At 38.8% G+C, this 11,929-nt stretch overlaps 1 protein-coding gene across 1 annotated transcript; it reads left to right on the forward strand.

The window, feature by feature from the left end:
• Nucleotides 1–720: 720 nt before the first annotated feature.
• Nucleotides 721–1,451, forward strand: LOC131443257 (protein BTG3-like). The gene has a single exon (XM_058612706.1). The coding sequence runs from the start codon at nucleotides 784–786 to the stop codon at nucleotides 1,282–1,284; it is 501 nt and encodes a 166-aa protein (XP_058468689.1). The 5' UTR covers nucleotides 721–783; the 3' UTR covers nucleotides 1,285–1,451.
• The last annotated feature ends 10,478 nt before the right edge of the window (nucleotides 1,452–11,929 follow it).

The raw sequence follows: 11,929 nt of genomic DNA on the forward strand, positions 1-11,929 counted from the left end.
AGAAATTACGTTCTTTCGTTTTTGCTTCACAGGGGCCATGTGCACGCACAAATAAAATACACTGGGCTCATATACAAGTTACCTGTTATATGTCTCAAAGTAGTTTTAATATTAGCTTGCGTATCAGTTAGCTTGCTTTAACGTCACTTGAGCTAGTTAGCTAATGTTTGCTACAGACAGCAGACTGAACACGCATTGACTGAAGACAAAATGTGTATAAAAACCTGACTTAACGCTTATTAATAAATAAAAAAATTGACAACAATACAGTCATTCACAAAAATGGAACAATATGAGAGCAAGAGCAGTGACTTCAGATAAAACTCTCTAAGAGGACAGACACCTGAAGTGTAATTAGTAAAAGTTAAGTTAAATAGTATTATTTTTAACATTTAACTGTAAACTCCTCATCTGCAACCACAACATATCTATATTTATTTATTTATTTAAAAAAATTGTATTTCCTTTGAGAGAAAAGTTGCAAAAAGTAGACGTTTAAAAAAATAAATAAATAAAAATGAACTAGTAGTGAGAGGGTTAGTCCGTAATATCATCCTGTCCTTTGATGTCTCTCACGCTCAACAGAAGTAACAACATTCCATTATGTCCTTTGGTACCTTTGAACATTCTTTTATGACTGTGATCCATTAAATGACTTTGATCCTTTAATGCTCTGAGGTTCTTGTATAAATAACCCTGACCTGCAGCCTACACCTCATAACCATCATCTTATTACTGCTCTGTCTTTGAACACACGCTGAAGAAGAACACTGTTCAAACAACATGGAAGCTTTTGGAAGCATGAGAGAGGAAACTGTAGCTGTGCTGATTTACCTGAGGAAGCTTCTGAATAAGATCGGGAAGCTGGATTCATACATGGTTGAGCCATTCCTTGAGAGCCTGGGAGTCTCACTGCAAGAGAAGTTCAGAGGACACTGGTACCCTGAAAACCCCAGCAAAGGACAGGCATACAGGTGCATCCGAATCAACAGGTTCAGCAGAGAGGATCCAGTGCTGCTTCAGGCCTGCAGAGAGAGTGGAGTTCAGTACAGCGACCTGGGACTGCCCCGTGAACTCACGCTGTGGATAGATCCTGGGGAGGTCTGCTGCAGATATGGAGAAGGAAGTATGTTCTTCTCACTGGCCACTTTCTCTACAAAGGTGGAGGACAAAGGGAGATCACATACTCGCCCTCTTACCACCAACACCAGGCACTGTTCCAAGAAATTGAACCGAAATGCTTCCGAGTGGTATCCAAAAAAAATGGTACCTGTGAAACAGTGACATTCATCCACTGCCTCATTGACGTTTCAGGCCTCACGGGCAAACCCGGCTTCTCCTAGTACTGGAGACAGGGTCAGAACTCACAGATGACTTGCAGGACATTTTGTTTGTGATGACATGTACATTTGTAGATATTTTTTCAAAATAAATGAATTATTAAGAACACATATTTTTGGCCAGGTATGACTGTTGTCTTAAGTTTTGAGATGTTTTGACCTTTTTACTACACTTGAGACTGTGCAGCAGTATAGAGAAGGCCTAAAGGAGTTGCACTTTATTTGTGGATCTAGTGAAAGCATATGATTGTGTTATCCTCTATCAGAAGGAAGCAGTTGGAAATTTCCTTTATTACAGTCAGTGCATTGATTTATCAAACATGCTTTTCACAATTAACTCAGTTACTCAGAAACTTCACGTTTCATGTAAATAATACATTTGAGGGTAAACTTAATGCAGTATAACCTTTTAAGTTTTAAGGATAAATACATTATTATTTAGACCACCATTAATTTACATTCACTGTTAAGTCACGGTCTGCCTTTTAACGCATTCATGCACTTTCTGTTAAGAGGGGCAGTTTTGTGTCCCCTTGTTGTGTGAGAGCTTAACTGTGAAAACGTGAGGTAAAAACAACAGGTGAATTTAAGAAATGATGTTCTTTCGTGTTTGCGTCACAATGGCCATGTGTAAGCACAAATAAAATGCACTGGGCTCATATACAAGTTACCCGTTATATGTCATGTAGTTTAAATGCATTATTAGCTTGTGTGTCAGTTAGCTTGCTTTAACGTGACTTGAGCTAGTTAGCTAATGTTTGCTACAGACAGGAGACTGAACACGCATTGTCTGAAGACAAAATGCCTATAAAAACCCGACTTAACACTTATTAATAAATAAAAAAAACAACAACAATACAGTCATTCACAAAAATGGAACAATATGAGAGCAGCAGCAGTGACTTGTTGGTGCTACGGTACATCTACTACAAAGCTCGTTAACAGATAAAACTCTCTAATAAGAGGACAGACACCGGACGGACAGGGGGTCAGCTCACCTGAGGTGTAATTAGTCAAAGTTAAGTCATATAGTATTATTTTAGACCTACTTACGTATTAAGTGGTGGCTATGCAGAGCTGCTCCTCTCCTCTGTGTCTCAACGTGGACATGCTCGTTAAAGCAGTAGCCTGAAACTTAATTTGATATTCAACATTTAAATGTAAACTCCTCATCTGCAACCACAACATATCTATATTTATTTATTAAAAAATGCTTTGTACATTTGTAGATATTTTTTCAAAATAAATGAATTATTAAGAACACATATTTTTGGCCAGGTGTGACTGTTGTCTTATATTTGAGATGTTGTTTTGAACTTTTTACTACACTTGAGACTGTGCAGCAGTATAGAGAAGACCAGAAGGAGTTGCACTTTATTTGTGGATCTAGCGAAAGCTGATATGATCGGGTGCCAAACTGAATTAATATGGAAATGCTGAGTTATGACTTATTGAAAATAAAATGGATCAAATCACACTGATGGTGATAAAATGATATTTTGCTTTGGTGCAAACATTCAAGTGCCAATGTAGTAAATAAAATGAAAATGAATAAAGTGTATACAGTTTGTAGTCAGCAGAACAGAAAGTCACAAATATGACATTGCCCCCACTTATCTCACTGACCTCCTCACACCACACTCGTCAGCCAGAAGCCTGTCAGGCCAACAGCACCGTCTGCTCGCACCCAGGACACGGCTCAAGACCATGGGGGACAGAGCTTTCGAAGCTGCCGCTCCCCGTCTGTGGAATGCCCTTCCTGACCACCTCAGAGCTCCACAGACGGAGGATGCTTTTAAAAAAGAACTCAAAACCTACCTTTTTAGAAAAGCATACAGCTAATTATTTCTTTTATTTCTTTTATTATCTTGTTTTTATAATGTAGCACTTTGAGATGTGTTGTTCAAATGTAAAGTGCAATACAAATAAAATCTATTATTATTATTATTACATTGCTTGATCACCCAGTGTTGGTCTGCAGTTCACCGTCATCAATATAAAATCTCAGTCTTAACTTCTGTTTCCTCTGGTTTGTCTCCTTCACCTTTTGAATTTTGAACCAACCAAGAACAGCCACACTGAAATTCAAGTAACGGCACATCAATGAATCAAGTTAATCAATTAAGTGACTAGATAGTAACTACGACAAAAAAAAAAAGCATCATGGGATGAAACAGGTGGGTTCAGACTTCAGCGATGGTGAGCTGGTGCTCTTTCACTCAATTGAATAAAATAAAAACGAAAAACAGCTGAAGAAGAGTCAGAGAATTTGATTATAAACAGACCCAGCTGTGAGAATTTGCTTATTTGAATATTTTAAATCATCAACAACACTCATATTGTTTGGGTTAGATGTGAGAAGCTCCATCGTTGATTTGAAAGCTACACTAACTGGGTAAAAGGTTCATAAATTATTAATAATGCACAAAATAGCAGCACGAAACAATCAATTAAACCAGAATAAAAGGCTGCCTCCAACAATTGCTTAAGTATTTTTCAAAGGAAAACAGCCTCGGCGAGTTCAACAGAGCAAAATCAATTCTGATTCATGTCATGAGAATGACTCCTTCCAGCTCGAGAGATGAAGCATTCTCTTACAATGAAAGCCACACATTGATTTTATGCAATTCATTTCTGTGACACTTCAGACAGTGCTTTTGATGACAGGCAATAGTCCATGTGTTAATGTGATCACTGAGCAAGGTCAGCTGTTTGTCATATTTTCATCAATAATGAAGCGGGAAATTTAGAGCCGTCGTGCCTCTGAATATAATAGTGTAAACTGTTTAGATAAAGCTGATCTGAGAAAATGTTTGAACTGCACTAAGTGTTCCAGTGTGGGGGGCACACCTGCACCATCATTTAATCCCTGGCTCAGTCTTTGGCTGCTTGGTGTGGTGCAAACTATTATTTCCTGGGCATTGAATGTGGCACAGCCGCCTTTTCAAAGTCAATGTAACGTTGTAAATTCAATTTAGGGACTCAAGAGCACCTTTCCCGGGATATATTCTTCTCCCACATTAGTGCCTAGCGAGTTTCTATGTAATTTGCGGACATCCTATTATTAAGGGCAGACTTTGTGAGAGTCGGCGGCACAGCCCCGAGTCCCTCGGAGCTATCTAGAGTGCATTTGGAGCTGGTGTGATCTGAATATGAATGACAGGCAACAGGGCAGTGTGCCTATTTGGAAGCTGACATCAAAAATATATTATTTACCTTATGCCTGCCCTTTCCAATCAAATTTCACCTGTGAATTTCACAAGTTCTCACAGAGAAAGTGGTAAAAATAACGCTGAAAACTCTTAAGCCAAAGCTTGTTGAGCCACAGGGGAGAAGTAAAATAGATTATTTCTAGTCCTCACATTCACATAGGTCAGCACCCAAATACCCTGTCCATCCATGGATTCCAAGTGTTCAATTTGGCACATAAACCCCGAGCTTGATATTTGTGACCCTGGCACGTGCAATTCTCTGCATGCCTCTTTTTGGCTGCCTGGTATTGATTAAGAGTTCCTGCTCAGATGAGGACACAGCTGGCTTCTCGATCCCCACTTTCCTCCTGCTGACCTCCCTCCATTACCTTCCACAGAAACGCAGATAAACTGTGGATACAGGTGAGAACCACTCCAGCGGCCCTGGTAACTCTGCTCCTCCTTGTTGAGATTTTAGAAAAGGAAATCTAATCTCATTTGATCCAGTTTAGTCATAAGAAAAACAAAGTATTTAATATTTGTATTTTTGTTGAGTACTAATTCTTCCCATCTCTTCCTGCTTCTAAGAATATCTTAACCCTAACCCAACGCTCAGTTTAAGAGGTCAGAAGCCATAAAGGTTGGGAAACCATAGCCCTGAAATTTGCTTGCTCTTCAGTAACTTCATAAGGAATTCTGGGAGTTGACTTTTTCCTAGATGGAATCAGATACACCCACGTCTCACTCTCTAGTTCCTGAAATTCTGTTAATATGCGGTACATGCATGGAAAAGATTAAATGTATTATAATCGTAAAAATAAAGAAAGAAAAAAGATCAATGTGTCCGACTAAATCACACAACCTCGGCAAACCAATCTCCAACTGTGACTAACATTGTGGAACACACTTGGTTGGTTCTTTACTTGCTGTATTGAGGACACTGTCGCCTTATCAGTTTTCTATAACAATATACTTAACTTCATGGATATTTACAAGGAAACGGGAGGAAAGAGGAAAAAGAAGATGATTAAAAAAAGGACCCAAAAATAGGGTTTAGGGTGTACAGGGCGGAACTGTTTTACTTGTTTTTGTTCTGCATATATAGTATATGGTGAAGCGACACAAGTTCTTTCATATCCTGCTTTGAGTTGTCCCGTTTACTGCAAAGGTGACAGAAGGCTGAACAGCCAGAAGCAATTACTACGACACTATCACGCCATAAAAATGAATGACCCCATCAGGAGGTCATCCGAAGGAAGCAGGCTCTAAACCTCGGCTGGTCCGAGGACTGGAAATGATGCAGAGGAGTTTAAGTTTAACCCAGTCACTCACTCACTCACTCATCTTCTGTTGCTTAATCCGCCACATGAGGGTCGCAGCTTACATACAGTAGGGCGAAAGGCAGGGTACGCCCTGGACAGGTCGCCAGTCCATCACAGGGTCACACTCTCACACCTATGGTCAATTTAGAGTGAGTCCAATTTGCCATTATCGCATTCTTTTGGACGGAAACCGGAGAACCCGGAGAAATCCCACGCACAACCGACGGATCGCGTCACAAACCAGGGTCTTCTTGCTGCAAAGGCAAGAGTGCTAACCACTATACCAACTGTGTGGCCCCGTTTCACTGACACATCACCTGTAATCTTATTGCTGAGCAATGTTGTTACAAATATTTCATTTTATAGAATTTTAGTATCAGCTTAATAGTTTTTTTTTGCATCCTGTTTTTCATTTTCTTACATAACATGTCAGACAACCTAGTGCTGTAGATGAGTGTGTGCCACCAGGTTAACGCTGTATGTAATACTGTTAAATCAAAACATCACACATGACTGATTTATGGGTGAAAAGACAAAAAGAAGCAATAAGTTAATTCATTTTCACACAAGAGACTGATTTGGATGGCTGCAATATGAACAAATGAAGCCATTCATACAAGTGGGTATAAACATAAATATTGGGGATATTATTTAACAAACTAATGTTTAAATATTCCACCAGAGAAATCCCTTTTCCAGTGTTGTTTTCAGCCCTGTGTGTAACATATGTACCGTTACTTCAGTGAGCGCTTAGACACACTCTGGTGCATGTGGTGGAAGCAACATGAGCATCTGTGTAATCAGAGGCTTTTCTCTGTGTAATGTATATTTGTTTCTGACGTTGCTGTCGTGTGTTGGACCACATTATATTGTGACTCCCCGTGGGCACAGTGTGATAACGTAAGTCATTTTCCTGGGTTAATATGTCTTGCCTTGAGCATTAATAGGGGTGACAATGTTACATAACATTAATATTAGCTAACTGGAGCCCATGGCATTCCCCCCCTCCTTCTATATATAATTCTGGAGAAAATAACCAAAACTCAAAGTAAAAAAGTGATGTATTTTTAATCCTGAGTGTATCTTTGAGAAGGAACTGGACCTGCAAATACATCGTTGCTGTACATGAATATTTTACGCGGCACAAAATACAGAATCTAAATCCGTGTTGATAAGGTGAAATATATTGAACGGGGGGAATCACACCTGACGCTCATTTACTTTTGCTCTTTTGCAAACGTATCAAGGCTCCCGCTGGTTTCATCGCAGCACTTTTTATTTCCCCTGCAGCCGAACAGCACAACACACGTCTCTCCTAAGACACATAAATCCATAAAAGAACCACAGCTAATTTGTGAGCAAGCGGTCAACAGCGCCTCAGCTCCTTTGAATGTTATGACTGTGAGTAGACACATGTGTGTCTGAAATACAATTCCACATTTGATATTGCTTCCAAATGCACTTGTGTGTGTGCATTGTCCTCATATTAAACATATATTACTCATTATTAACACCTTCCAATAATATTAATGAAGTCTTTTCTTGGTTGAGAGGAGTTGGCAAATCTTCACACAGAAGAGAAGGATGACAACGACGAAGACAGGGACAGTGAATGCCAGCACAGAGATGGTGGATGAAATGCCACTACAATAAAACAACAACTATGTATTCACCTACACTCCGTGCGGACAGGCACTTAGATGCATTTGAAAAGTCGTGGTCCCCCAAGGAGAAGCATTATAAATGGAACCACACTGTCCTCTCCACCCGAGTCACGGCTGTAGCAGCGTTACATCCCTGGGGGAAAGAGCAGCTCAGTGGCCAGAGGTCTCAAATAAAACTCAATCACACACAGCATGAGAAGATGTGGAGAAATGGCACTTCAACAAAATGAAAAAACATCCCTATATGTGAAGTTTAAAATCCAGATTTCACAAGCAAACATCATTCATGATACACACAAGTGTCTCTAAAGCAAATGCAGAGATCTTCCAGACCTTGGAATTTGGATGTCAAGTTCACTTCATTTTTTTTTATTTGTGAATTTTACATGATTTGAAACCCACTTTTGAGGAAGTCAGAAGAGATATTTTTTAATGCTTTTCACCCAACTCCATATATCACAATCTAAATATACTGCACATATGCTACTATACGATACATTTGTCATTTTGTTTCGCAGATTTTCTGCAAATGGTGACACGGCTTTGAGAGGACGGCGTCAAGCATTATGCAGTCATCCCTTCTGTCCTCCCGGTCTCCAGGAAGCACACAAAACAAAGTGGCCTAATTATATTTGGCTGATTCAATTATGCCGTGCCTTCTTATCATTTATCTTATATCTATTTGGAGATATTTGATTAGATTAAGTGTGAGCCAAGGGAACAGGGATGTTAAAGAAGACTGGCACTGATATGTGCAGATGTGTGTTTTCTCACTGGTCCCAAATCAGTCTGATTTGGGACCAGGCTGTTTCTTTTCCCGCTGGTTGACTTATATAATGAGCAGCCTGGTTTTTTTTTTTTTTTTCAGGGCGGCATCTGTTGTAACAAACACAACAAATCCCATGACAGTGTTGAAGTTGTGACCTCTCACTGTACTGTGTAGGCGACACATGGCCTTTTTCCCTTCTACTTAAATGCCTTTAAGTGTATTTGGGGCAATTTTTATAAAACGAAATAGAGCATTTGCGAGGTAGGATGGGAGCAGAGTTCGTGGTGGAACTGCTTTGTGACTTCTTGAAAAGGTAAAAGTAATCTGTGTCTAGTAATAACAGTGTGAGTGCATTAGCTGTAGCCCAATTTCAGACCATTTTTCATTTCACAACACAATCTGACATTTTGGAGATTCAGCTTGTGACATCTACTCAGAGGTGGAAAGAGACCAGAAATATTTTACTCAAGTAAAAGTAACACTATTTTTTTTAGACCAGTAAAAGTATTCGTCTAAAAATGTACTCAAGTTAAAGTAAAAAAATTGTTTAAAATGTACTTAAAATGGAGAATAAAAGTTATTTAGTTACTTTTGTAACAAGGTTGGGGTTCTTTCTTGTGTATTGCAAAAAGGAAAATGGGACACAAATCTTACACGAATTGTTTTAAATTAAAGGCAAACCTTTACAAATGAATGTGCTGACAATAAAATATATTATATATAATAAAATATGTGCACATAATGTATCAGTCAAAATAGGTCAAAGGTCACACATGCTTTAACTTTCGCCTTAAATCACCTATCCTCATCGTTTACTGCCAAAGTTTCCATTTTTTCCAACATTTTTTTACAGTACAGTACTTCCAAATAAAACATACTTGAGTAAAAGTAAAATTACAACTTTTAAAAAAAAAAAAGTACACACACATGTAATTCATTACTTTCCACCTCTGCTTCTCTACCCCAGTTATGTTGCAGATTGAATATTCAGTGACTGGTATATTGAAAAAATCCATATTAATGAGATAAACATATATATATGTATGTATATGTATATATACACCTGCACCACCAACTTGCAGCCTATAGGAACTGATCACACTGTTCATTCAGCTCCTCTTTAAAACAAGTTCACTTAATAACTTTCATGAAGGTCAGATTTATTGCAGCACTGTTACATTAGAATCCATTAGTTTGAAGATTTATTTCTCCTCGCTGGCTTTTAGCTCTGGTCGAACAAGATATCTCAGGTTTTTTTTTTATTATTGTTAATGTTTAAATTTACGAACTGTGCCTCTGATAATGTGTTTTGTCTGTTTATCTTTAGTGCATATTTAGCTCTGGTTTATATCTTGTTTATATGTGTCTTTGTATAGTGTGTACAGCGCTGAGTTTGTTTTTAAGCGTACCATAGAAATAATGTTTAACTTAGAGGAAACACGGCACGGCAATTTAAAGTGGATTTTGTTTGCAATGATCCACAAAACAGCTTATTATGGTGTGTCATAATCATGTCATATACAAGCTGAATTGGGAAAAACAGTGCAGCCAGATAAAGATCTAATCAAGGCATGAATATTCTCATTTTAAAAACATGTCGCACTCCCATTAGCGTCTGTTTGTTCAGTCACTTTAAGGAAATCGGGGGGGAAATTTGAATTTACATTAGTACGTCAGAGTAAAATTGTATTTTGGTGGCTGTGTGTATTCACTGGAAAAGAATATGTAATCAGAGTGAAAATGGGAAAAAGATGTTTCATTTCTTAGAAACTATTATGAGTACTTTAAAGTCCTTTTTTTATGATCTTTTTAATCCAGCTTCTGCTGAGTGAAGTGCTCTTTGCTCTCCGGTGCAATGAATTATTATGAATTATGTTTGTGGCCAGGCTGCATTGTGTGGTGTGTTCAAGTGCAAAGCTGTTAGTGCCGCTGGTCATTTAAGGTCGCCGTAATGTGTCGCCGCACAAAGAAGAAAGAATTTGTCAGTGTTAGAGAATATCGACGGGGAAACGGACCCCAATTTCCCACAACATATCCACTGACAGATTTATTAATAGCTGTGGGGGAAAATTTGATGTGTTGTAGATATAAAAAGTTACCCTTATCTCAAATGCCTGCTTGTAACTCCAAAAGCTCCAAAAGAGGGGAACACGGGTAAAAGTGGCAGAGTGCACTGATTCTGAGCGCTAAGAAAAGCCTCGACAGTGTTTGGGTCCCTGAGTGGATTAGTGGAGTTTATCAGTGGCAGCCCGCTGTGGCACTCATTGCCTGCTCTCTGCTGTGGATAAGAGGCTGCGGAGTGCACACAGTCCTTGGCCTTGGTCAATAGCAGGCCCTGGGGTGCGCGGGTTGCTGGTCAATTAGAAAACGCTGAAACTGCTTCTCAGTCAGTAGATTCACGGTCACAGTCAAACACACAAGTGTGTGTGTTTGGTAAACACTCCAGCGCGCCGCTGTGAATTCATAGTTTGCGCTCACTTCACATTCTAAGCACATTGATTTTTAACACGGCACTGGAGAAAAGTGGAAGTGAAAGAAGAAAAACTGACATGGATTAAAAATACATGCAGTGATACAAACATGGAATTGCAACCCTCTCAATTGAATTTGAGCTTCTTCTTTAACGGTTTATCTATGTAGTTTTAATTCTTCCCATATGTATTCATGCCAGCGTTGGTCCAGTGGTTTCTGTTATTCATTTATTATGTTTTCTCTTGATTAGTGGAATGGATTTTTCCTAGTTTTATAATGTTTTAACCATTAGTGCTCATCCGACACATGGTGAATTGCCGTGGGAATGACACGCAATCCTGGGGGTGTGTGTTTATAGGTCACATATTCAGGCTTTAAAAAATGTGGGTTGTTTTATTTTCTTATGTGTTATTGAGTTACTGTTAATTTCTCCAATATCAACAAAAACTTAACGAAACATCGATATTGATATGGTTTCTTTTTATGGCTTTATTAATTTATATGTACAGATATATAATGACACTATTATTGTGGTATTTATTTTGGTAACAGCAAACCAGTGTGAGACCTTTCTACTACTTTTGGTCCTCTAACTCATCCCCTTCACACATTTATTATGGATGACTGAATTTTCAATATAATTCAAACAGCTATTTCAAAAACATATCCCTGTAATGGAAGCGGATGCATTTCATTGCCCACGTCATGCAACATTCATTGCAGATGTCAAGGACTTTGCCATCAGTGTTTACCCAGAGTGGGGGGAAAAAAACATATGGTGCCGTCCTGTCCTTTCAGGGAAAACGGTGCATCCTGGACGTGCTGCGTGCATGTCCAAACCAGGCTGACGGCGTTTACGACTTTGATGTTTGACAAAGACAATCTGGTCTAACGTAAAGAGGACAACGTGTGTCTTGTCAGCTCTTTTGTCAGACTATTTGAGTGTAAGAAATGCACAAGTAATTAGTTAATTAAAGAGCTAAAACTAAACAACAGAATTGGCCAACCACGGGATTTGTTCAACTGTGAACATGAGGGAGATCACTCAGATAAGATTACTTATTTGCATGACGACTGATTACCTGTGGATTTACTGATTTACAATAAGTAAAGAGCAGATTGATGACCAGTGAAGATGAGCAAAGACAAACTTTGCCATCATTACAATCCA

The sequence above is a fragment of the Solea solea genome, chromosome 17, assembly GCF_958295425.1.
Source record: "Solea solea chromosome 17, fSolSol10.1, whole genome shotgun sequence".
In the NCBI taxonomy this organism is placed as follows: Eukaryota; Metazoa; Chordata; class Actinopteri; order Pleuronectiformes; family Soleidae; genus Solea; species Solea solea.

Excerpts from the sequence above, each read along its gene's own strand:
- LOC131443257 (XM_058612706.1), top strand. The coding sequence starts at position 784 with ATGGAAGCTTTTGGAAGCATGAGAGAGGAAACTGTAGCTGTGCTGATT.